This window comes from Lepisosteus platostomus, chromosome 23 (assembly GCF_059453375.1).
Source record: "Lepisosteus platostomus isolate fLepPlt1 chromosome 23, fLepPlt1.hap1, whole genome shotgun sequence".
Classification (NCBI taxonomy): domain Eukaryota; kingdom Metazoa; phylum Chordata; class Actinopteri; order Semionotiformes; family Lepisosteidae; genus Lepisosteus; species Lepisosteus platostomus.
The window spans coordinates 7,026,334-7,054,032 of NC_142633.1; the positions used below are offsets into that span (position 1 = coordinate 7,026,334).

General features: G+C 42.5%; 1 protein-coding gene across 14 annotated transcripts in view; it reads right to left on the reverse strand.

The window, feature by feature from the left end:
- hspg2 (heparan sulfate proteoglycan 2) overlaps positions 1-27,699 on the reverse strand; it is a 226,727-nt gene that overhangs the window by 84,144 nt on the left and 114,884 nt on the right. For 10 of the 14 annotated variants that reach the window (XM_088617229.1, XM_088617225.1, XM_088617230.1 and 7 more), the window contains 16 exons: positions 24,091-24,177; positions 23,014-23,072; positions 21,541-21,602; positions 21,059-21,199; positions 19,912-20,088; positions 18,544-18,723; positions 18,266-18,384; positions 17,644-17,755; positions 16,555-16,668; positions 16,206-16,333; positions 14,750-14,836; positions 4,571-4,623; positions 3,899-3,963; positions 2,781-2,921; positions 1,871-2,062; positions 1,114-1,152 (listed from right to left, as the gene is read on the reverse strand). In XM_088617229.1, coding sequence (XP_088473355.1) covers positions 1,114-1,152; positions 1,871-2,062; positions 2,781-2,921; positions 3,899-3,963; positions 4,571-4,623; positions 14,750-14,836; positions 16,206-16,333; positions 16,555-16,668; positions 17,644-17,755; positions 18,266-18,384; positions 18,544-18,723; positions 19,912-20,088; positions 21,059-21,199; positions 21,541-21,602; positions 23,014-23,072; positions 24,091-24,177 — 1,756 coding nt within the window. The remainder of the gene's footprint in view (positions 1-1,113; positions 1,153-1,870; positions 2,063-2,780; positions 2,922-3,898; positions 3,964-4,570; positions 4,624-14,749; positions 14,837-16,205; positions 16,334-16,554; positions 16,669-17,643; positions 17,756-18,265; positions 18,385-18,543; positions 18,724-19,911; positions 20,089-21,058; positions 21,200-21,540; positions 21,603-23,013; positions 23,073-24,090; positions 24,178-27,699) is intronic. The other 4 variants (XM_088617236.1, XM_088617237.1, XM_088617234.1 and 1 more) reach the window with 1 other exon arrangement.

Genomic DNA, 27,699 nt, shown 5'->3' on the forward strand with positions numbered 1-27,699 from the left:
GATAATTTTCAAGCAAATGCACATTATGAACAATACAGAACTGCAATGGAAAGGACCTTTTCTCCATATCAAGTTTCACAACCCGTAAACCCATAAACCGAAAGGTTAAATAAGTTAACATGAAGAATGTGTTTTTCAAAGGATTTGTTCCTCTTACAAGCAGTTTCCCAGACCCTGATAATTACGAATATAGGCTTACTTTAATTTGGGAAAGCAAATTTAAGAGTTAGGCCAAAAACCATCCTGAACAAATGCCTAAACTCCGGTTTACAAGCTATTATCTGCACTATTTAAAAAAAATAACTATAAGCATTCACAGATTTGTCATGCAGAATGGTGTCCCTTTTCATTGAAAAAAGGTTGAATCATGCAGTAACATGTCGGCATGTTATATAACACTGGTACTGTATTTCATTCCAGAAAGGAATCAGAAAAAAATGGGAAGGGACAAATCTTTCACAGTAGTAACTTTAGAGTTACTAAACACATATAGACGTTTTTATTTGTAAATTAGGAGCTTGTTCTTCAAGGTGACAAAAGAAACACAAGATCTATAAGGATCAGGATCTGTACGTTCACCACCATTTCATAATTATTTCTTTATATGAACTGTATATGCTGCTGTGGAATGTACTCATTTTTCTAACAGGCAAAATGCTCCACAAATCTGCTGATTTCCCGTGACAACACTCAATTGATTTGGAGATCTCCCCTCTTGATGATTAATTAATTCACCTTATGAATTCTCAGACTTCCTGCTCAGCTCTGTATGGCCAGGATAGGAAGTATCTTAGACAAACCTTAGAAGCCAAACTGTATTCTGATTTGGTGCACTTCATCAATAGACGTTATCTGATAACATCAAATCTGTTGTGGCACTACTAGATATAAATATACACGCCTTAAACTCATATAAATTAAGCCGCCCATAATAACACAGAGGTTCATAATTGAAATTACACGTAACAATTTTTCTGTTAGAACACATGCAGTTCAACCCATGCAACAGCAAACATCCAAATAACATTCCAACTTTCTTCGACTGAGCTACTGTATGTTCCACATGATGACATTTTTGGCATGGTAGAACAAGCAGCACTCAACAAGCTTTACCTTGTGAGCTCGCCTCATACGAGCAAAGAAAGCCTCCTTCTGAGGAAATAGACACAAATGACAGTCAAGTGGTGCTCGGTAACAATGAAACAATTTTTCACAAAAATCCTGCCTCAGGCTTGCATTGTGATCCCATCAATCAATGCCCTTTCAGTGGAATAAGATGCACGATATAGCCCATACTGTACGTCAGCATCTTCAGGAAGGCATAAATCCCCAAAATGCATCAATACAGTAGATTCCACCTCGGGAATCTTCTGCATTTAGAGTTTATTCAGACCCCGGTTTCATCTAACTGACAGACAAATGTCAAAGCTTTCTTAAAGTTGTTTGACTGAAGGTGATGACTGAAAGCAAAATGCCTTTCAAACCTTAAACCTGCCACATACAGTACTTTGTAGACAACAGTGAACCCTTTTTTTATGAGAGGAGTGTCTCATTGCAAGGAAGCAATAGTATCAGGACAGAGATGAAACAGCTTAGAAGCTTTGTTTTAAAGGAAAATGACTTTTAAGGAAAAGCTGCTAAAGCATTATATGTAGGAAACAGGAAAACACGTAAAACTCCAACTGCAAGTATTGGATTTTCTACCATATCTGGATGTCTTTAATGTAATAAAACCCCGAACTGCTGTTGAAATTGTTCTCAGATAAGCAATAAAGCCAACCATAGGCCCTCCCAATGGGAGACGGACCCCAGCTACTAGCCTGGAGAGTTAAGGGGTTTCCTCGAGTGGAGAAGCTACACTTCCCCTTACCTTGTCTCCCTGGTACACCTCCGGGAGCTGCCAATAGGAGGCCTCCTGGCTCAGGCTTCCGAAGTTGCTATAGGACAGCTGTGTGCCGTCTGTGGCCACCTCGACCGTGAAGCCAGTGGTGATTCGTGTGCTCCGCTGCCGGTTCACCAGGGCAAAGTTCTGGAAATTGCCCGGAGCAAATGTGGTGGACACCTAGAAAAGAGCACAACGCATTCGTCCATTCAACGCAGAATTGTGGCTCGTGTTATATATTTACTCAAAGCACATGGATATGTAACGATGATGTCCACATCCATTTCAACAGTCACAATGGTAGCCATGTTGCACACTGCTGTGCAAAAATCTCAGCTTTTAGACATAGTCAAGAGTTACAACGTATTGCTATCATGAGCAGACATCAATAATTTACTGAGCAATCATCAATAATATGCTCAAAACCTTCGCTAATGTTTTTTTCCAGTTTTAAAAACCTTACACCTAAATTCTTCAAATCTTCAAAAATATGGTCACAACAGCATCAAAAGTGTACCTATATGAGCAGCCAAAGTGAAGTGTTGTAGCAGCTTATCCATCGCCTTTCAAATTGACTCATGATCCGAAGATCCTTATCATTAATATAATTTGCTCCTTTCTATATACTGTAAGTATGCATAAAGCTAAAGAGTAACTATTTTGCACTACAAACTACAGAGGTGTCAGGATTAACTGACAGCTTGAAAGTCTAGGGAGTTTTTCCTTGCCACTGTCGCCTTAGGCTTGAACACTGGGGCTTCAGGCCCGGGAAATTGTAAAGCTGCTTTGTGACCATGTCCATTGTAAAAAGTGCTACACAAACAAAACTGAATTGAATTGTCAGAGGGGATTTGTGGTCTCACAGACGGGGCACAGGGCACTGGGCTGGCACACTCACCACGTCTCTGTAGTAAGAGGAGCTGGTGCACTGCTGGGTGACACCCATGCAGAAGCAGGACAGACATCCGTCCTTCTGGTCAGCACTCAGGTGGAAGTGGCCCTGCTTGCAGGACCCACAGGTCGGGCCCTCTGTGTGCATCTGCAAGAGACAGCATGCAAACGTATGACTGACGTCCCAGACCCTGGCTCTGATAAGCCCTGAGCTGGGAATGTGTACTTACTGCTAGACTGGAATGGGAATGAATGTGAATTACAGGATTTAATAAATTAAATTTAATATATCACTACATCTTAAATTGTGTAATCATCTTCTTCCTTCACAGCAAACTTAAGTCAACGGCTCTTTGCTAAGCTTTTTTTTCGGATACACTACATATTTGTGACGTCATTCAGATGTTATTCACATCTGAAATGTCATCTCTTTTTTGTTACAGGTGTGATTTTAGTGCAGCAGCCTTATAATACATAATATCGGCCCTATGAAATAAATGAATGTTGATATGCATTGATAATAATGTATTATGCATTACTATAATTATATCATGATATAAGTATACATTACTGCTATAAGGTCCCTTGATAATTCCTATACTCAGAATTGCTGCTTTAAAGTTTAAATTCCACATCGCTAAATTCCAAGTTAAAGTAAAGTATAGACTTGGCTTTCTTTATGACTAAATATTCTGCTTTACCTCTTTTGGGAAGTACATTCAGAAGTCTGTACTTCCTGTGCTGGATGTTAGAGCCTACAAAGCAGCCTCTGAAACAGTTCCTGGGAAGCCTGATGTTTTTCTATCTTTCTGCTGTGAGATGTGTTACATGTGCTCCTGTTTGCTTTCATCTCTGGGATCTCAACACTCTTGAATAATTTGCCTTTGTACCAGGTGACTAACTCACTGACTCAGATCTAGAGGACTCTGATTGCGAAACCTCCTTCACTGTCTAACTCTCTCTATACACTGATCATGTCTAGCTATTAACCTGGATCTCCCTGTAGTATACACAGTAACGTCACAAAGAAGAGGTTTCCATCTGACTTATGTGCCAGCCATCTGCCACCCCAATTTCATTGCGATCCCACAAAAACAAAACACAACCCTGCCAGGACTCAGCTACCTTGCACTTGCACTTTCCACTAGAGTCGCACCCCACACTTCCACTCGAGTCACAGCTGCAGCTGCCTGGGGAGAAGAAAGGAGAGCTGAATCCAGCACAACAGGACAAACACCCCTTTTCGGGAGAGAGCCAAAGTGAATGAACCGTAGACCACACGAGCAGAGAGCTGCAGAGCTAACAGATGATCTTCCTGATCGGCAGTCACATCCGCTGTCCCAGCACTTTGACAAAGCATTACGATCTCGACTACTAGACCAGCTCTTCCATCAAACCCACAGTGTGTAGATGCTCACACTCTGCCAAGAACATCTCCGATATCCAGGAACAGGTTCAGCTGTTGTTCCAAGTACAACAGCACCCACGCGTGCTGAGAAGAGAACACTTGAGATGCATATACAATATTTACACTGTAGCTAATATGGAGGAAGAAAAGGATATTTACGTTTTTGGGCAAGAGAAAATAATTGATGAAACATTCTATACTGTATGTAGAGAAATGCATTCTAAAAGCATTTCTTTCATGTGAAACCCTAACGGTTCGACATCTACATGATCATGAACTAACTCAGCCACAGCAGTGGGTTAAATGTTAGCAAAACTGATCTGCAGACAGTTCATTGTCGGAATTAAAAATAATCATCGAAGAAAATACAGAGGAAGGAAAGGACTTACCATTATAGCAACGCTGCCCAAGCTGTGGATTTCCAATAAAACCAGATGCACACCTATTACAAAAAGAAAGAAATCATGACTCTGAAGCCAAAAGTAAGCATTCTTGCTCCTAAATGACTTATTTTAAATTTCAACAAGATCAGGAATGACCAGCATACAGGCCCTTGTGCCCCTGCAATAACACATGTCAATGTGGATGCTGTGAATTGTTAGTTGCAACCTAGTAACAAACATTTCCTTCAGTTGTATGTGGTAAGCAGAAATTTGTTGAAAGCTGAAAAGGCAAAACAATCTATTTTCGGGATACACCCTACAATTTTCAAAGGTTGGGTTACAGTGGCTCCAAATACAATTATTCATTAGGTACCAATATGCCAATGCAATTATTAGAATTCTCACTGAGGGGTCTCCAATATTTCTTCTGCTTAGGACGCAGTTCTGTGATGTACAGTAGTGTTTGCAGGTTCAAAACCTAGCAATGTCACCAGCTGGAGGCCACCTAATCTCTGTTATCAGAACGCTTTGCACCTTCCGCTCAAAAATCACAGCTTAAAAAAAGCAGGACAGTCAACAGTCACTTCCACCAACATAAGTGTTATAAGCAATATAGGTTTTTACATGTTGAACAAAACAATACACCAAAAGAAAATGGACAATGCAGAGGAGGCCTCCAGTTCTTATCCCCACATTCCTGCGCTCTGACCTTCATGCTCCAGGCATGCAAGTTACTTGATTGTAAAACAGTGAAACATGGCATTGAAGATAACATTTAAAGAGTGCATTTACACTAGACTGCTTTCAATGGTCTAGGAAATACATCAGACTTTAACCCGTCTAAATTCCAGAAAGGCAACTTGCCTTGGAGCAGTGCTGAAGAAACAAGTTTAACCCAACATGCATAAGCATACACACAAAGACATACATATTTAGGCAAGAGGAATATCTAAATACCAAAACCTAAGGTCGTGTTTTTTTTTCTTTTTAAGGATTCACTGATAAAGGCCTACGGTAAGACCCAGGGAGTTGGGGCATACATCTCTTAGAAAGATCTCCATACACACCTCAGAAGAAGGAGCAACAAAGAGAACTTATGAACTTTGCAAATACCAAAATCTGTGTCTACTGCCTTTGTCAAACAGTCTCGTCTGTAAAGAAGTCTGGAAAAGACAATTAGTTTGTTGTCTTTATCAGCTGTAATCCTTTGAAAATTAAGCAGCAAATCATAAATACTTTAAGGACGTGTACAGTAGAGGCAGGAGGATTCAGTTTTTAAAAAGCAGCCTTTGTGCGCAAAAGTGAAGGTAATGTTTCGAGGATAATCCAAGGTAATGTTTATTCAGCCTGAAAATGTTTCAGTTATGTTTCAGTTATTTCCTCCAAACACTGTAGTAAGGAAGCTATTAATTTCACACAAAACCCAACTGACGGTCAGCACAACTTTGAAAGCGAAACCCCCGCAGCATGTTTATGACATGAAAAAGAGAAAGCCACAACAACAAGTGACTGTTTTGAAGCAAGAGCGTCACCTTTTCCCAAAGCTTTGCCAAGCAGACACGAGGACATGTACCTACTATCACCAGTACAGCTTTCAGGACGTCTTACCTGGCTCAGAGGAAGCTCTTCTGCTAGTTAGGGTGATGGTCCAAGGTACTGTACTAATAAGATGGGACTTCAAAACCTGTTATCACTTTTATGGTTTTTTTAACCACAAAAGGATCTTAAAGATGCATTATTGGTTTATAGAATGTTCTGTTTGTGCACATAAGTCTGTTTGGGCATGTACCATATCTTCCCAAAGGATCGAATCCCAGCTCTGTGTTTAAGGAGGAAATAAGACACGACACAATGCAAGAAAAGCAAATGTATAGACTTACTCCTGGGATATGAAACAAACAGGCTCTTAAATGATTGTCTTTTTGGAAATGCGAAAAATGCAAAATATTTTTCCTGTAGCCAAACTAATATTTATATGGGGTGCCACAGTCTTGTCAAGATGTACAATGCAAGAAATATTTAGGTTCCATATGAACCTGCAAACATCTGTTTGTAAATGTGGGAAAATGTGGCATATAGTTTGGGGCCTGCTAGCCTGCTAGCCTGTTTATAAACTATATTATTGTGTGATATTTACTACAGTTGTAGCTTTTTAGGTATTGTAATACATACATTTTGATGTATTATTATTGTAATACATCAGTGGCCACGAATGTTTTGTCAGCAGAAAACTCCATTACTAACTGCTGCGCTGTTTGAAATCCTTTAATTACATTATAAATCAAATTAAACAATAGCATTCCTCACTGACAAAATACAAATATGTATGTACTGTAAGTATACATATTTACAGTATGCAACTCGGACTGATATTACATTTTATTTTAGACAAACCAGCCTGCTCATAGCTTGCTCAAAACATTTCAGTTACACAGTCGAGAAAGAATTCTTTAAAAAAAGCTCTTGGCTCGGCTTAAATGTATTGAGTTTCAAGATGCCAGAAATTGGCTGAACGTCAGGACATGCTGTAGTGGTCTAAGTTACCATGGCAACACAATAAAACATACTATAGTTAACATCCACAACTGTCTGCGCCAATGGTTAAAATCTAAAAATGCTTGGTTTAATTCAGCATGGCAGGAATTCTGTAAAACAAAGCATGATTTCAATATATACATTCGAGACTTCTGAGGTAGTCATTTTGGACCAGCATTTAAACCCTTACATGAGGGATGAGTGCCAAAAGGTAGCACCTTCACCTGGTGTTCACATTCACCATGTGACATTCAGAATGTTAATTCAGTTTTCTGTAGGATTCCCTAAAGATGGCAGCCCCTCACTCTCACGTTGCAGAGATTCCCAGGACATCCATGGTCACACTATTGAACAGCCGTAGTTCAATGGCACTAATTTGATTTCTACACCCACACACCACAGCAGTGCCAGTATAGATTTACTGGTCTCCATGCCGGTGCCCTCATGGCATCACCCTTTACACATTTCTCTGAAACTGATTATTTCCATGTTTCGCCTTGAACATGTCCAGAGCTACAGGAGATGAACATTTTATCTGAACGTTTATCCAGGGGCTGAATGCCCTCTTCTTGTCTTGTCTGGAGCCATTTAAACGCAATGTATACAAATAGTAAGATTCAATGGTACAGGTAAATGCACATGTAATGCAAGTTACGTATTCAAACAGACTCAAGGCAGGGTTTTTTAATAACAAACAGGTCTGTTATTAAAACAGGTAGTTTCCCTTATATGCAAAGTATTTATCATGAGGTAAAATGAAAGTGAAAAAGTCTTCACAGGAATTGTGTTATGCAGAACACAGTTGAAATCAGGAGTGTCAAACTCATTTACTGTACCTAATTGTCATAAGCATCATCATAAACATGAAACAGTGTTCTGCTTTTCACAACTGATGTACTCCTAAGGTTACAATGAGTGATACTGGGCAATTTCATAGACCTTGCAAATGTGCTATGAGCTTTATGTAAAAAGGTAATAGGAATTAAATTTTCATTTTGCAACATTGTGCATTACAAACAGATTTGGAGTAGCTAATTATCTTTACAAAATGGGGGAAGAGTGTATCTTAACAAAAAGTGGGAAACTGTGCATCTGAAATGCACATTCTCTGCTTCAGGGACTAATGAAATACCTGTGAAAACGGAGAAGCAATTCACCTTGTTTCAGACTTCGCAGTTTTGTGTTTGTAACAAGAAAACAAAAAAGCAAAAAAGCCAGGTTAAAGGGATGTGTATGTGACAAAAGATAAACATTGAAAATTAGGGAAACTATTTGTTAGATATTTGCCATTTAAAGCCAGGAGAAAATCGGCTCAATTAACTTAATTAAACAAGTTCAAACCAGATCTGGGACATGATCAAAGAGAAGCACTGCGATTGGATAAAGATAGAGAATACGAAATTGCTGTGTGTGAGACAGGTACACTAGCATCACTAAGGTGGGCTTCACCTGTCGGCTATGCTGGTTCAGACAAGACATGAATCACATCCTCGTTGATGGCTCTGACTGTCATACAGCCCAGACAGGTGGATTCAGTGGGACATCCTGCAGGCAGTATATTTGAAATTAAAACATACATTTATATGAAAACAATGGACTCACTAGATCATGTCTATTTCTGAAGTGTAGAAAGGGCAAGAGAAAAACGTAAAAAAAATATCAGGTGAGAACATTCAGAGGCGATTCCAAGCAGGTGCAACTTCAACATCCTAAAGCCTTTTTCCTCACTGCAGATAAAAGTGCATACAGTGTTGTCGTCTCAACAATTTCAAAAACGTGTTTTCTGTCAAAAACCCGAAATCCACTGAACACTTCTGATGACACAGGAGATCACAAAAAAGAAATAGCCCCTCATTTACAAAAAAAGACCCTTCAGTAAACAGATTTAGGTCATTTTATAGTCCAGAAACTTCCATAATGTAAACTTCCAAAGATTTGTTTTCCAAAAAAAAATGTTTAGTCCAGGGAAACAACGTCACAGGGATTGTTCTTTTCAAAACTCAGTTATAATCAGGGATAATTTTAATGGGAATGGCAAGTCGCCCTAGAATAATGTGGAGAGAGGGATCCTGTTTTTGTCTCTTCCTGGGTTTCTGTCTTCCTTGAAGTAGCTTGAGTAGATCCAGGACACTTGTTTTCTGCTGGGGCTTTTTCCTGTTGGCAGCGCTTGGTCTCTTAGCTGTGGCGTGTTTGCCTGTGCTTTTCAGAAGCGTCTTTGTGTTTGCTGGCTTCTGTTTGGTGGGAATAGGTGATTTACGGGAGTCTTTTTTGGGCAATGGAATCTGCCTGGCAGATTCTGTGACTGATTTTTCTGTAGGTAAACGGGTAGCTAGTGTGCTCTTTTTAAGGGAAGGTGGCACCACCTGGTATAGAATGGCAGCTGAAGCATCTCCCCTCTGTCTAGATGTTGAGTGAGGCGCATGATGAGGTTTCTTTAAAACATATGTGGTAGTAATGTTGTGGGGACGTTTTCTACCATTGCTGATCTTTGTGTCTGACTTTTGCGCAGAATTTGCTTTGATGTTGCGCCTTGAACCATTCAAAATCTTGTTTTTTCTAGCTGGAACAGCTTTGGAAGAAGGCGCTTCACTAACTAGTTTTTGTTTCTTTGTTCGCTGCCCAATTTTCGAGTCCAATATGGCCTTTGAAGTGTTTTTTTTGTTTGGCCGAAGAATAGCTGCATTCATTTGGGAAGTGGTTTTTGCCTTTATAGCTTGTTTAGGGAGTGTTACTCTCTTCTGCTTGGCAGTGAAGGTCACTGTCCTTTTGGGTGCAGATGCCAAGTTCTGTGTTGTCCTGGTGCTTGATCTTTTCATCGCTAGAGTAGGTGCAGGAGCTGTCGTGATCAAAGGAGCAAAGTTCTGCTTCAGAGCAGACCTGTTCTCAGTCTGGGAGTGGTGCTTTGACTTTTTGAGCTTGTTGATTTCCTGGGCCAGCGCAGTGAACCCATCGATTAGGATTTCAAACTTTCCTTCCAGTCGGGTCAGCCTGGACTCCATTTCGGCATAATTCCTCTCCAGCTCTTTTACCTTATCCTGCTTTTGAGAGGCTGGCAGGATGTCGGTCAGGTTTTTCAGCTGGGAGCTCAGGTAGTCTTGTTTTGTCTTCATGGCCTGAAGGTTTTCTTTCACGTCGAGACTGTTGCTCTCCAGCATGCTCATCCTGCGATTGAAGGTGTTCAAGGAGTGTCGCATCAGAGTATAGAAGCTGCGTGGCCTCAGTTCTGGACAGGCTGTGTACAAGGAAGGAACTTGGGGGGCAGTTTTATTCAGGGTGAAGTTGACTTTACGGATTACTGGGGTGGTCTCCTTTATAGGTAGCAAACTGTGAATCGTAGTGGACAGTAAATTCCGAGAAGGAACTCTTGAGTTGTTTGTGTTAATGACAACAACAGCGGCTTCAGACCCCACAGGGCTCTCGTCAAAACCACCATCCCCACTGCTGTCTTGCAGAGAGATCTTCTGGTTGCTGAAATTGTAAACGGCTTCACTGCAATTAACGGGCAGAAAATCTTCCAGCTTCCCACTCCGAAACACCTCCTTGCAGTTTTCTGAGGTTCTTTGTCTTCGTTTCAGAGAATTAAAAACCAAGGTCAATGAAACATCACAGAAGCTACATCACACTTTCAAGGACAATCAGCACATAATGTTAGTGCATTCTTGTTTCTTTCCTGTTGGAGTAATCTTTGCACTCTTTTTGAGTTCCAAAGATTCGCAGGACAAAAAGAAAAATGTATTTCCAGAAACAACACCATTTTGTATGCCAAGAATGTAATGCATTTGGTTACTGGCATAAACACTGCCCATACAACCCCAGAGCTTTCAGTATTAGAGCACCATTAGGCTGGTCAGCATTTCAAGGTGGGTTAACTTTTTATTAAAGCACCAAAGCATAAGCAATATAGATAAAACAAATAGCAAAAGTATGATTCTGATTCTTTGAGACAAAGCTTCTGTGATACAAATTTCAAACCACTCTATTAAAAACTCTGTTTACATTGGAGTCAAAAAGGATGGAGTAGTCTTTTTCTCATATCAGTTTTCTATACATTATCATTGCAATTTCCGGAACACGATTATGAAGAATATTGATTCTGGTGGTTGACACTGTAATCAGTATACATGACCAATTTTTGATGTGTACAGCAATCCCTCCAAAAAGAGGTGTCTCAGTTTTGTTAAAGAAGCTAAATATACAGTGTGTATATCTACAGTGCTGTTCTCCGTAACCTGAATAGTTTGAAAAAACTCAATTGTTCAGGTGATGCTTTAAAAACCAGGAGGCTTCCAGAAAAGCAGAAGAAAGTAAGAACAGCAGATCCTGTGTGGAATGGTGCACTGATCCTACATGAGTCTGTGTGTCGTGAATCCTGAATCAGGAAACAACGGAGGACCATGTGTCTGATGCTGGACGAACCCTGCTGTATGTAGAACTGAGCAAGTGCGATATACATTTTCCAGCATGAAAGTGTTTGTTTTGTATTTTTGAAGCTAGCTGAATTGCCTGCTATTAGTCTAGTCTGCTAGTCAGCTAGTCTAGTCAGCAGCTCAAACACAACCTTGACCTTTCTTTGTAGTGTATTCTGTTTGTGTTCCCTCTGCTGGAACATAAAAAAGCACTAGTTTTGCACCTTATGGCTGTGTTTCTGTCTGTTTTCTTCGGACCCAACTATTAAAATAAAGTACCTCAGTCCCTGGGTGTGTCACAGGAGCCTGTTATAGATTTCAATTCAGCTGTATGTGCCAGCAAAAAGTGATGGCAACAGCTGCCTGGTTTTTCGATATTTTATTCTTTTCTTAAAGTTACAAACTGTCCTAAATTTCTGCATATTATTGTGTAGTCTCAGTGGCAGTTTGAACTTTTGCAATAAATAAATAGAATAAATAACCACTTCAGAAATAAACTAATTTAATGAAAGAGTACTGCTTAAGGCTTGTTCACATTAGTAGAAAACTCAAGTGTTATCCACACAAAGATAAAAAGAGTCTAAGTAACCATAAAGTTGACATCTCCCTGTCTGACATTTAAAAAGAATACAATTAACTCAACAGTTAATTTGATGTGCCAAGCAGCACATAGGGATTTGTAGCTGTCTGAGACTAGAATTTAAACAGTTGTATGTTTGATCTGATTTGTGCATTTAAACTAAAAAAAACATGAGGGTAGTGTTTACAAACTTAACAGAAATTGTATAGTTCAGACGACATAAAAATCAAGCCCTGATCTACTCCACAGTACCTCATACCTGACAGGCTGTTTGGAAACTGTACTTAAAAGATTTCTAGAGCTTCTACTGCAGAACCACTGTCCTAGAGAGTAACAACACCACATCGACTGTGTGACCATTAAACCTTCCCTTTTCTCTGAATAAAACGTCAAGACACTATAAAAACGTGAAACTGCTTTTAAACCAGCCACACAGGAGAATGAGCAAACACAGCAAACATTAATCTTGAGGACTAAGGAAAATCTTAAAACGTGTAAACGTCTCTGTATCCCCGACTTTCTGTCATTTTGATATACAGTCCTTTGAAACATATTCACACCCTGCCAATAATCTCCAACTTTGTCATGCTTAATGTTTTTGATTAAGTATGTTTTTGATTATGTTTATAATTTTTTTTCAAATACAATTATTTTATTGTACACTGTAACGATCAGACTGGGCACTGTTATATGTGAAGGAAGTTGAATGTCAGAAAAGACATTCTTCAAAGCAAAATGTATTGATTGCGTTTAGTATTCAGCCTTCTAAAACAAGTCTCTGACTGACTAATTTCCAATACTTGGCAGAACCTGCTTTGGCAGCAATTCCTGCTGCCAGTACTTTTGGATAGTCTCCACTAGCTTTGCACAGCAAGAGGTGAGAACATGACATCTTCTCCATTCTTGCTTTCAGAATTGCTCCACTTCCACTACTTTTATTGGGAATAGTTGATGCACTGCAATCAGCCAGACTACCAGATTTTGTTATTGGTTTCAGGTCAGGACTTTGACTAATGCACTCAAGAACATTTGCTCTCTTCTTTTGGGAGGCCACTTCAGTGTGCCTCATACTTTGGGTTTCAGGTCATCATCCCACTGAAATGTGAATTCGTGATCTTTAGGTTGTTGGGTGACTTAAGTAAGTTTCCCACATGTCTACTTTGCTCCATCCAATTTTCATTTCATGTTTCTCTCATTCCCGACAGGCTGCCTAGTCCCTGATGATAAAAGCAGCCCTGCAACATGATGCTGCCATCACCAAGCTTGACAGCTGGGATGGTGCTGGTTGACGGGCTGTATTGGGCTTATGCCAAAAGTAACACTCCATTTTTAAAAGTTCCATTTTTGTTGCGTCTGACCACAAACCCTTCGACGCGTCTGCAGTACAGTATAGCTCATATGAGATTTTAAAGGACTTTTTCTTTGCTTTTCTCAAGAAAGCTTTTCTCTCCACTGGCCCTCAAAGGCCTGTGATGATGTAAGGAATAGTGACTCATCGCAAACACAGAACTTTTAATATTTTTCCAACGTCACTGTTGGCACATCACAGTGGCATCCCTAACCAGTTTTGTGCTCTGTGGCTTGGTTTGGAAGGACAGCCTGGTGGACATTAGGTAGTTTCTAGGAAGTATGATGGACATCTCGATTCGTAATGATGAACTTCACTCTACTCAAAGCGATCAGATCTACCCACCTGATCTGAACATCCCTAACACTTTAACCCCAGTTTATTTGAAAGCTCCTTGGACTTAGTGGATTATTTGCTGTATCTGTATGTGAGATGTGGCTTTAAATTCTTTAACTAGCTAAGGGAATGTCTGAGGACAGATGCATTGACAATGCAGTCAATATAAACTGTTTTAATTATGCACAGTGGCCACTATTTCTGTGACCTTTCAAACCATTTCCTATTCTATTACTAGCTCTTAACTATTATACAGTAGCATGTTGTAAGCTTACCATAGCACAGAATAGAATGATCAAAAGCTCTTGTTAAATCAATAAAATAATTGCAATGAATTAAAAGAAATCACAGTATGTTGGTACAGTACATTGGTGCTTTTGAATCTGGGATGACTCTATTTGCACTAGCTACAGGGTCTGTGCTTAGATGATCAAGGCTCAGCCACTTAAAGCTTTGATATGACAATCATGAGTCTTCCCTATTGACCTAAAACTGGTGGATCTTAAAAGCAAACAAAGCAACTGCTCTGAACATTACCTGGAGATCAGCTGAGCCCTTGGTGTGAAGAGGCATTTAGGAAGCCTTATACCCCCCTTAATACTTACTTCAGAGCTTCTCTCAAAATAACAGTCTCGGGCAATCTTTCAAAGCAGCTTGTGGGTCAGAAGATTTCAAGGGAAATCAAGGAATACTGCGCACCATGTTTTTTAAAGTGAACCTCAGGCCTCGGCCTTCATTGACAAGATGGACTTGGGATGGGTGGCAAGGATCAAGTTTTGCGTCTCCCATGCCAGGCTTGAAGACCACAGAATCATCAGGTCAGTGAGAAAGAGGACCAGAGCAATCATGCTTTCCCCAGGTGTAAGAAACAAAGAACAAAAAACAGCTTCCACTCACCCCATTCCTGCGGCTCAGCGCTAATCACTAGAGCGAGAACTTTTAACCCCTCAACCAAGGGGGAGAAAAAGATGGCAGCTTACCTCTCGCACCGTCGACCAGTGAAGCCAGATGGGCAGTTATCACAGGTGGGCTGGCCGTCTGAGTCCAAGAAGCAAGTCCGGGAGAACCTACAGGAGATCATTCGCATATCAGGAAGGGTTCCAACTTTCATTCCAGGCTGCTGCCTCGCTGGGGGATGCACAGCAACTCACTGCAGTACAGGCTGAGCCCCACTGCCCAGATGTCACTGAAAGTGACAAGTACCGTCACGCACCGTGCCGAGTGCCCCTGGTGTTGCATAGCCAGTAGCCACGCAGGGAGTTCTCAAGTTCCAGTGGAGCATCACCTCCTGTAACCACTGGGATTCTGCAAGCTTGCAGAGACGTCAGTAAGAGACACTATTTCTCCAATCAGTGCGACCTGTCCTGTAAAGCACTGAGGAGCTTGCGGTATGTGAATGCAGTAGATGAGAGAGAGGTGGCCATGATGGGGGATCCTCATTCTTCCTGTCTGGTGCAGGCACTGGAGCTTTAGGCTGAGTAGCAACTGCTTTTTCCATAAAAACGGCAATTCCAAATTAATAAAAAAAAATATGTTAGGCGCCCTTGAATGATAAGCAGAAGATTATGCTTTAGCTTTTGCCATACAGGATTAAGGCAGGGCATACCGTATGGGCGTTGGTTTCAGTTTCATGTCAACTGCTCACATACTTTAGAAGAGGACTTGTTCTCAGTAGGTTCTCTCCTCGATATTAGCAGCTACTTGACACCTTCTTGTGCTCTGTGTTTTGGGTGACAGTTTACAAGTGTTCCTATTATACTACCAGCTGCTATCAACTGTGCTTGGTGGATGTTTCAAGCCCCAGTCCAGCCTCTGAGGTGCGGTTAATGGCCTATGCTGTGTTGTGTAATAACACTTATATAGTGCTTTTCTGGACACTCCACTCAAAGTGCTTTACAGGTAATGGGGATCCCCTCCACCACCACCAGTGTGTCCCCCCACCTGGATGATGCAACGGCAGCCATAGTGCGCCAGAACGCTCCCCACACATCAGCTATAAGTGGGGAGGAGAGCAGAGTGATGGAGCCAGTTCATAGAGGGGGATTATTAGGAGGCCATGATTGGTAGGGGCCAGGGGGAAATTTGGCCAGAGTCAGGACCTCGGTTTTACGTCTCATACGAAGGACGGCGCCTGTTTACAGTATAGTGTCCCCGTCACTATACTGGGGCATTAGGACCCACATGGACTGCAGGATGAGCGCCCCCTGCTGGCCCCACTAACATCACTTCCAGCAGCAACCTTAGTTTTTCCCAGGAGGTCTCCCATCCAGTTACTGACCAGGCTCACACCTGCTGAGCTTTAGTGGGCTGCCAGTTGTGAGTTGCAGGGTGATATGGCTACTAAGAGCTCCTGGTCATTTACTTTGACCAGGTTTCCATTGAGAATATGAACCAATTCTCCTCAATATGAGGCAAGAAACCTTCCTGTCCACTCACTGGTAGTCGGAAGATGTGCCAGGGCAAGGGCAAGGCCTGCAGGCTCCTGGGCTTCCATCTCTGGGGTTGCCATAGAAACCAGGCAGGCAGCTCTCGCAGTGAGGCCCAGCAGTGTTGTGCAGGCATTGCTGACGAAACAAAACCGAAGACAGGAGAATAAACATGGGGAAATCTGTCTAATTCTACTTGAAGATGATTGCTGCCAGGGTCAACAACATTAAAGAGTCAGAAGACTGAGAGTTGCTCTTCTTTTTGCCATGATTGCTAGTGGCTAATCATAACCTAGAATCTGATCTGGTCGAAGTGGCAGTTGGCTTCAGTTTCCCCTTGTGAGGATGTGGTGACCTACCAGGCACTCTCCCGTGTCTGGGTCGCAGCTACTGGCGTGTCCATTGCAGTCACACCTTTCACACGTCCCCAGGTACAGGCCGGATCCAGTACGGATGTACCCGGCGTCACATTCCTGCAAAAGACATTTCACTGGGCTCACTGTACTGTACATCTGATTCGCTGGGCTCACTGGATTGTACACATGACTCACTGGGCTCACTGTACACCTGATTCACTGGGGTCACTGGACTGTACACATGATTCACTGGGCACACTGTACACCTGATTCACTGGACTCACTGCACTGTACACCTGATTCACTGGGCTCACTGTACTGTACACCTGATTCACTGGGCTCACTGTACACATGATTCACTGGGCTGACTGGACTATACACCTGATTCACTGGGCTCACTGGACTGTACACCTGATTCACTGGGGTCACTGTACACCTGATTCACTGGGCTCACTGTACTGTACACCTGATTCACTGGGCTCACTGTACACATGATTAACTGGGCTGACTGGACTATACACCTGATTCACTGGGCTCACTGGACTGTACACCTGATTCACTGGGGTCACTGTACACCTGATTCACTGGGCTCACTGGACTGTACTCCTGATTCACTGGGGTCACTGTACACCTGATTCACTGGGCTTACTGTACACATGTTTCACTGTGCTGACTGGACTATACACCTGATTCACTGGGCTGACTGGACTGTACACCTGATTCACTGGGCTCACTGTACACATGATTCACTGGGCTGACTGGACTGTACACCTGATTCACTGGGCTCACTGGACTGTACACCTGATTCACTGGGGTCACTGTACACCTGATTCACTGGGCTCACTGTACTGTACACCTGATTCACTGGGCTCACTGTACACATGATTCACTGGGCTCACTGGACTATACACATGATTCACTGGGCTCACTGTACACCTGATTCACTGGGATCACTGTACACGTAATGATGGTATATCTGGTTCACTGGGCTCACTGTATATCTGATACAGGTTCTTGTAGAACACATGAACTGCCTGATTAAAAACAAAAAACAAATAGCAACTGTCAACCAGTTCAGGAAGGTGAGAGCACCTGACAGGAAGGTCCTTTGTACCCCTGGGGGCAGGCACACTCTTCCACTTCCAGAGCTCGCTCCTGTCCAGTGGGGTGTGGCACTGCGATGTCCATCCTGATGTCAGCAATACTGCAACACAGACGTACCTCTTACACTGCACAACTCAAAGCTTCCACCCAGCTGGAGGAGAAAGTCAGTGTCCATCAATCCTGGCTCTATAGGCCAGCAAATATATCGCCGGCCCTCTCAAACTGTGCTGTTCAAACTTAGTTCCTGAGATAATTCTCTTTCTGGAAAATGTGTTTGCACATATTTGCATATGTACCAAAAACCTCTTAGCTTGGGATACTTGAGAGCACCCTTGCAGAACTTGATAATGACTTTACTTTATTTGAAATCCTAGGACGTGAGGAGCACAATTGATTACTGTCATCTGTCATTTTGAGAAATAGAACAAAGAAGATAATATGGAACACACTGCCATCTTTTAAACCTGTACTGGTGTAGATTAATTGCATTGATGTTTTACTCTTCACTGAAGTGTTTTGCTTTTCCAACTGGTCCAGTCCTTTCATACACAGGTGTGAGATCCTACAGCCATGCACACGCGACGTGCTGAGATTGGGATGGGGGTCTTACCTGGTTTCGGACATGCTGTCAGCGTAGGTTGCCCGGATCATGAATACCGTGGTGTCTGCCAGTGCCATGAGCAAGTGCTCACGGGTGCAGAGATGTCCGTCGGCACGTTTCCATGCAGACTGTGGAGCAAGAGGGCACGGTTACACACACAGACACTGATCAGAACACATCAACACAAAGGACACCCATTCTCGCACTGCTTTATCCCATACGGGGTCGTGGGGGGGCTGGAGCCTGTCCCGGCAAGCAATGGGCGCAAGGTGGGTCTGCACTCATACCTCCCTCAAGGGTACCGTGATGGTGGTGGGCACCCTGGGGACGGGCTTAGTCTGAGAGAAGTGCTCCAGGAAGATTCCGTTTCCTTGCAGGACCACGTCTGGAGACCCTTCGATCACCCTGGAGCGCTGGCCGGGCTCGTACCGGATCGTGTACTGCAGCTCCCCACCATAGGAAGTCACCTGAAGCCAAACAGGAAAACAAAAGTGAGCAGGAAGAGAGAAAACAGTACTTAACAGTATAGATTTATATTTAATGATATCCCTTATCACAAAAGCAGGTCCAGCAATATTTTTTCCTCGCGTGTTACAGAGAGAAAGCAGGATGTACCACATCCGTGTATCCTCCTTAATACTATTTTGAATTTTCATGAGCTTTCATTCAGCCATCCACGTAAGGGAGCCAACTCCCAACAAAGAGCCAACTAAGAGCCTATCCTGCTAGCATAGGACACGAGGCCGGGCTGTGCTCTGGACAGAGACTCCAGTTCACCTGGCCAGCACGTTGTGGATTTTACGGGGGAACTGATGCGCTGAGTTGAAATGCAAGTAAATATGGGGAAGAACATGCAAACTCCACACAGAATGTGGCGCAGTCCATAATAGAGCTCCAGACCCAAAACGTGTGAGGCATCATAGATAATCAGCCACTGTGCCCCTCATTAGCTATATTCAATTCTATAATGTACATAGCATACATTCAAAATTTCATATAATTTAATTAAATTCACAATTTATGCTTTGGCACAATTAATACATAAAATCTAATGATTTTATTAATTGGGCCAAAGCATAAATTATGGATTAAATCCAAAGTACTTAATCTTTTTATCTTCTTCTTCTTCTTAGAGTACACAAAACCAGCTCCACAGATCTGTTAGTGGATTTAGCTCAAGCTGGATTCTCACCACTGTGCCACGCTGTTCTATTAAATTCCATGTGTCTTTGATCACCTCCAAGCCTTGACAGACATGCTGCTTGTACAGTAGGCATCTCTTCATCAAGTACTCAGCCTCAGCAATGGCAGGAGGACAACGAGAATCAACACATCCAGCCGTGAGCGGGGCAGGCGGCAGTTGAGTGGGTGGAGTGGTGGCTCTGTGGCTCAGGACCTGCTCCTGTGGCCGGAAGGTTGCCGGTTCGTATCCTGCGGCCGGCAGAGGAATCCTACACCGTGGGGCCCCTGAGCAAGGCCCTTAACCCCAACTGCTCCAGGGGTGCCATATAAATAGCTGACCCTGCGCTCTGACCCCATGCTTCTCTCTCCCTCTCTGTGTGTCTCATGGAGAGCAAGCTGGCGTATGCAAAAAGACAAGTTCCTAATGCAAGAAAATGTATATGGCCAATAAAGTGATCTGATCTTATTGTTACCTTATCGCCCCTGAAGCGTCCTGGAAGAACCCAGTAGTAGATATCGCTGGGGATGTTGGCGAAGCTTCTGTACGCCAGCTCTGAGGAGCTCCTCTGAATAATGCCCTGGCTGATGGTCCTGGTGTTCGCACCATTGGACAGAGTAAAGAGCTCCTCCCCATCGACTGCGGCGCGCACCTTTCGAAAGAAGAGCAGGGACTCATGACCTCAGCAGTTCCTGCAGGCTAGACTTCTGTGTGGTTTCACTTGGTCATTTAAGGACTAGATCAAGTGCACCAAACTTAGATAATAAAACCAGAAGGAAAATAAACAAGGTCAAAGATCAAACACAAGTTGGATAAAAAAAGAGGTTGTTTTCACATTTTAGGAGACCACTTTCATTCCATGTAGTAAAAGAAAAAATGACGTCTCTTTCACACTGAGGACATTAGGAGGGACAAGCCACTGTGTTTAATTATATTTAAAAAAGGATGTTGTTTGTATTTATCCAGAGCACCATGTTATTTCAACTTTATGCCAGTGTCATTAACTTCATGTGATTTTTGGAAATTAATAAAGCACATAAGCAAGATGGCTGGGTGGTGTGGTGCCTCTGTGGCTAAGGATCTGTGCCTGTGGCTGGGAGGTTGCCGGTTCATATCCCGAGGCCGGCAGAGGAATCCTACTCCGTTGGGCCCCTGAACAAGGCCCTTAACCCCAACTGCTCCAGGGGTGCCGTATAAATGGCTGACCCTGCGCTCTGACCTCAAGCTTCTCTCTCCCTGTCTGTGTGTCTCATGGAGAGCAAGCTGGGGTCTGTGAAAAGACAAATTCCTAAAACAAGAAATTGTACATGGCCAATAAAGTGATCTTATCTTATCACCTGGAGCTGTGTGGATACTCTAAAGCTGACAGTACCAAGCTAAACTATTACAACTCAGTAGTAATTTTCTACTCTTTCCTCAATTGGCATTCAATCATTTTTGAAAACACTGGGATGTGGAAAAGGCTACAAGCAAGGTCAGGGCACCACGGTCTCATCATCAAGTCGACTGGATAGCCCTGGTCGGTTAATGTAGTTTCCAGAATTAAGAATACAGCCGGCTGCAGAAAAGGGAGAGTAAAAACGGTTTCCTTTGCTGAAACCCGGGGCTCTGGTCGGACCCACCTGGTCGCGGCTCCAGGACGAGCTGGCGCACTGGCTGGTGACGCCCATGCAGAAGCACTGCAGGCAGCCCTCCGGATTGGCCTGCGTCAGGTGGAAGGTGCCGATCTTGCACTCGTCACAGAAGGCACCGATGACGTTGGGCTGGAATACAGCGTGCGAGATGATTTTAAACGGCCTGCGCTCCCCCTGGTGTCCCCTACTGCTTCCTTCACGAGCGGCTGTTTACCCGTGGGAAATTCGTCCTTGTTTCTAGCTTGTTTTTCAAATATTAAAAGCGTAAAGACTATTTCCGGTGTCTAAAAAGTTTTGCATGTCTGAATAAGAGTGAAAGAAATGATAAGAGTGGATGTAAAGCTGCTGATGTGTTTTTTTTTTTCCTGTTTAACTTAAAGGTTTTGCTGCCTGTCGTTTCTGATTCGAGTGCGACCCGAACACCGGGACAGAGAAACAGCTGGAGCTGCCTCAGACAGGGCAGGAGTTACCTTGCATGTACACAGCCTGCTGCTGGAGGTCACCACACCCCGGCTGTCGCACGTCGGACCTGCTACAAACGGGCCAGAGAGAACAAAGTCAGCACTACCACAGGAGGGCCAAAATCAAAATGACATTCTGCAGAAGGACCCCCTCTCTAATGCTACAGTATACACGCACAAGTGCTGACGTCCGATTCAGATCTCAAAGTCTATTTTTGTATCAGATTCAGTTTCCCCTCCATTGTCGTTGACTGCCTCCAAGTGGGGTAGAATATTAAGCAATGTTATATGGTTAAGAGAACACATTGCAGTTTTGATCACACTTTGTGACAACAAACTCCCAACTTTATTCCTTCTCACATCTTCCTTAAATATTAGGAACTGCCATACCAGAAATAATGAAGTAAGTTGATAAAATAATTTTTATTTTAAAAGGGGATAAAGGGGATGTTCTTTTAAAGCCTGGGATTTTGACAGATAGGGACAATGGCAGTCTTTTCAGAAAGCCATTTGTTTGTGATGGAGGCAGCTGAAACGCTGCACCAGCACGGAAACACAGGGAACAAGGCACCCTGCAGTGGATCTCAGGGCACACACACACATAATCAGACACTAGCCCTTTCCTTTTTCCCACAAACGCCGACACAAACTAATCATACAATCGTACCTCTCACTCAACACCGCACCTTCTGCTTCCCAGAGAACTTAAGGACTTGCTACCATCTCCACAACACCCAGTATTGGTTTTACCAGTAGAGCTCCCAGTTCTCGCCCTTGAAATCCTCCCGATTGTTGTCAAACTTCCGAACCTCCAGTTTCCTGACTTGCGATTCGACCCGGACCACGATTCCTGATCCTTCGACTTGGCTAAGTACACCCGGCTCTCTCTCTCTCGGACCCGATGCGGGAGATTAACCGGCTATTGCATAGGCTCCATTCATACAAAAATCTCAGCAACAGTGCCGTTACAGCTAACCTAACTAACATATCATGGAGAAGTAGGAGGAAACAGAAGCACCTGGAGACCAGCCACACGCAAGAACACGCAAGTTCCACGCAAAAAGGTGTCCCACTTCTGAACCAAAACGAACACCAGGTCAGCGAGCTGTCCCAGCTGCGTTTTCGCAAGATGGGAAAGGCATCAGCTGTAATCAGCCCATGACAACTATAAGGAAGGTAAGCTGTTTCACATACTGTAGGACAATTTGATTGTCAGAGACAGAGAATCACCAAATAAACTGTTGAAATTCCATATTGAGAAACAGTGATATGAGACAGCCAGAAAGCATTCTTGGCTCAGAAAGGTTGAACTGATGTAATTTCTCTGTCAGTGCTGTTTTGGATTTCATATATACAGAAATAAAAAGATAGCAGCACCTGGCATTCCTTTAATTAATTTACCATATTCTAAACCTGCAATTACATGCTTCCTGATTCATTCCATTGAGAATTTTTCTCCTCTACTAAAAGATGAAAACTTACCCACTGGAACACACTTTCCATTGGGCTGGAGTGGGTTTCCCTGATAGCCTGCAGCACACCTATGAAAAACAGAAGTAAAACATGACACTGCGGAGTTCTGTCCACTATCTTCGTGCTTATAAGAGCAAATTTAATTTAATCCCCGAGCCAAAACGCGAATGGAAATATGTAAGTTTTCCACGTGTCCAGCTTTGCTTCAACACCGCAGAATTAATTTCTTTGTCCACAAAACAAAAGTATGATGATTTAATTTAGCTTGAAGGTCGCTACAATAATGTTGAAAATTGATACCTGAATGCCACAATTCAACCAGCATTTACAACAAATAGCAGGGTGCTGAAAGATGCATCTCTGCACAACAACATGGTTTGCTGCACATACCGTATAAAAAGCATACTTTTTCAATTTGCATGTATGATATGCTTCCTGACAAGATTTCAAACTATTCAAGCTTGTACTGTAAGTAAATGTTTATTCCGTGCTGAAAAGAGAAGAAAAGAAACACAACATTTCAGCTGTGGAGCCTTCTTGGCCAAAACGTTGTTTCTTTTCTTCTCTTTTCAGCAGGGAATAAACCTTTACTTGTTCCTTTGCAGCCTGCGCATGCCTCCCTACTTGAACGACTTCAGCCTGTTCAGGCTTATATATTTTTTTATTTTTCAGGATTCATTGCAGTGCTGTGCAAGCTGACATCTTTGTGTGATGGACTTACAAATGCAGAAGGTTAGAAGTTACTTAAATAGCTGTAGCAATAAGGGGTGCTTTAGGAGTCTAAAAGCTATTAACTCTTCTAAGTCATCGATGTTTGTGTTTACTGGCTGGCAAAAAATGTACCCTGAAGCCATTTTCCTATAAGGGCTATTTTACATCTGGATAAACAGGTGTAATTAGTTTACATTCAAAAAACATTTACCTGTGATCAAGAAAACACTGTAGTATGTAGACTCAAGCACTACAGTATGTGCAAGACAAATGCATCTAGTATGGCTTTGTAGCTTGTTATACTGTACTGTATGTATAGTTTTCCTGTAGGTTCTGCAAACACAGCTGAAGGACAGCGCTGTTGTACTCTCTCACCTTTCACACCTACGCCCAGTATATCCAGGCAAACAGTTATCACAAGTTGCCTGGCCATCTGTGTCAATGAAGCAGGTGTCTGAAAACCTAAAGAGAAACACAAGAGGAAAACACTACATGACCAAGTTTCAGATGTTTTGGCTGAGGCTAAACAGCATTCACCTTACTATCCAAAAATCAATACAAATTACATGTGATCAAAAGCACAACATTTTCAGCAAGTATAGGCTTTCAGAAGGAGAGCTTGGAAGTATTCTGACTCTCAGAAGAATTTTTGATGCCTCTGTTTGTAAGTGACGTGAAATATATAGTATACAGTATATAGTATACAGGGAAATTGGCAGTCCCAGAAAAATCATGATAAACATGGGTAAAGATGTAATCCAGGTGGGGCTGCACACTGGTGGTGGAGGGGAGTCCCCATTACCTGTGAAGTGCTTTGAGTGGAGAACACAGAAAATATTGGCGTGAGGATATTGGTGTAAGGATTATTATATACTGACACACACATGATGATGTTTATCTAGATCACATTCCTTTTTTCTGTAAGAAACAGTCTGTCATGTACGGAAGCGCATTGCTGGCACCAAGGAAAAAACAATCCTCGCCCTTACAGTGCCTTGCGAAAGTATTCGGCCCCCTTGAACTTTTCAACCTTTTGCCACATTTCAGGCTTCAAACATAAAGATATAAATTTTTTATTTTATGTGAAGAATCACCAACAAGTGGGACACAATTGTGAAGTGGAACGAAATCTATTGGATTTTTGAAACTTTTTTAACTAATAAAAAAATGAAAAGTGGGGCGTGCAAAATTATTCGGCCCCTTTACTTTCAGTGCAGCAAACTCACTCCAGAAGTTCAGCGAGGATCTCTGAATGATCCAATGTTGTCCTAAATGACTGATGGTGATAAATAGAATCCACCTGTGTGTAATCAAGTCTCTGTATAAATGCACCTGCTCTGTGATAGTCTCAAGGTTCTGTTGAAAGCGCAGAGAGCATCATGAAGACCAAGGAACACACCAGGCAGGTCCGTAATACTGTTGTGGAGAAGTTTAAAGCCGGATTTGGATACAAAAAGATTTCCCAAGCTTCAAACATCCCCAGGAGCACTGTGCAAGCGATCATCTTGAAATGGAAGGAGTATCAGACCACTGCAAATCTACCAAGACCTGGCCGTCCCTCTAAACTTTCAGCTCAGACAAGGAGAAGACTGATCAGAGATGCAGCCAAGAGGCCCATGATCACTCTGGATGAACTGCAGAGAACTACAGCTGAGGTGGGAGAGTCTGTCCATAGGACAACAATCAGTCTTACACTGCACAAATCTGGCCTTTATGGAAGAGTGGCAAGAAGAAAGCCAGTTCTCAAAGATATCCATAAAAAGTCTCGTCTAAAGTTTGCCACAAGCCACCTGGGAGACACCCCAAACATGTGGAAGAAGGTGCTCTGGTCAGATGAAACCAAAATCGAACTTTTTGGCCACAATGCAAAACGATATGTTTGGCGTAAAAGCAACACAGCTCATCACCCTCAACACACCATCCCCACTGTCAAACATGGTGGTGGCAGCATCATGGTTTGGGCCTGCTTTTCTTCAGCAGGGACAGGGAAGATGGTTAAAATTGAGGGGAAGATGGATGCAGCCAAATACAGGACCATTCTGGATGAAAACCTGTTGGAGTCTGCAAAAGACCTGAAACTGTTACGGAGATTTATCTTCCAACAAGACAATGATCCCAAACATACAGCAAAATCTACAAAGGAATGGTTCACAAATAAACGTATCCAGGTGTTTGAATGGCCAAGTCAAAGTCCAGACCTGAATCCAATCGAGAATCTGTGGAAAGAGCTGAAAACTGCTGTTCACAAACGCTCTCCATCCAACCTCACTGAGCTCGAGCTGTTTTGCAAGGAAGAATGGGCAAGAATTTCAGTCTCTCGATGTGCAAAACTGATAGAGACATACCCCAAGCGACTTGCAGCTGTAATCGCAGCAAAAGGTGGCTCTACAAAGTATTAACGCAAGGGGGCCGAATAATTTTGCACGCCCCACTTTTCATTTTTTTATTAGTTAAAAAAGTTTCAAAAATCCAATAGATTTCGTTCCACTTCACAATTGTGTCCCACTTGTTGGTGATTCTTCACATAAAATAAAAAAATTATATCTTTATGTTTGAAGCCTGAAATGTGGCAAAAGGTTGAAAAGTTCAAGGGGGCCGAATACTTTCGCAAGGCACTGTATCTCTTAATTACGAGATAGTAATACTTTAGTGATCACGAGATGGCACAATTGTCGTTTTAATACCTACAATATCGCTACGTGTGGACTTACAGTTTTAAGCAGGGGGACTGACTGCATGTATAACTGTTCATAAGGGAACCATCGTTGCTTTGATCTCTAAATCCCACAAAACTGGTCCTCATGCTTGTAATGATTCTGTTCCTATTTGCTAAAAATTGCAAGATGTCATTATGACTAAACCCCAGTCGAAAGCAAATCCGTAGAGAATCTGCAGCGCAGGACACTGACACGGTCATTAAACCAAAAGTGCCAGCCAAGTTCATGGTAGCTTCTGGATGTGTTCAGTGCACAATGTAACAGGTTGTACACACACTGAAGTAATCATTGCTATCTCGTAGGAGATACTTCGCTATCTTGTAATTATGAGATACTTTTCTCGTAATTACGAGATAAGGGGGTGATTTTTTTCCCTTGGTGGCAGCAATGTGCTTTTGTAGTCATGATATACAGCTCTTTTGAAATATCTCCTGACTGCATGGCTCATGCAGTTGCACTCCTATTTATCCTCTCCTGGTTAGACACTAGAGACTTTATGTTGTAAATGTAACTACTCCTGGAAAATGGGCCTAATTAATTTACAGTAACATCCATCTTTTTACCCCATTATCAAATTCAGGGTCACAGGGGGCCAGAGCCTATTCCAACAGCAACAGGTACAAGGCAGGGTACAGCCTGGACAGGACACCAGTCCATCGCAGGGCAGACAGAAACAAACCCACACACACTCACAAATTTTCTCAGAAACCCACACAAATGCAGGGAGAACATACAAACTCCACACAGACAGCACCCCAGGCTGGAATTGAACTCCAGCCACCATGCTGCCCTATTCTTCTATCGTTATACTGTACATGTAAATAGTTGCGCTATAGAAAGGCTGACCCAGATGTCAAGGATAAATAAAATTCTATATTACAAGAAAGGTCAATTATAAAAATGAATTTGGAAGGCTGGGTCTCTGTTAAATGAGAAACAGCAGAATTGGATATCTGGTTAAGAAAGCAGGCAGACTCCTTTAACTGAAATTTCTGCAAGTGAGCACTTGCCTCTGCTTCTCATTTCTATTCAGTGTCATTAATGCATGATATGTAAAGAACTATCCACCAGGAATACTGTTCTCTAATTTCAGCAAGTTTAAACGGGCTAAAAACATTCATTAATCAATTACCAAGAGGGGGACTGAATCTTTGAAAACAGTTTTTGTAATCGTTCTAAAACTGGACAAGCACCACAGTCTGAACCGTATGGTTTACATGACAAGCAGGAGGCAACTGCGGATAGTTAATCTTGGATCGTGGCTTCT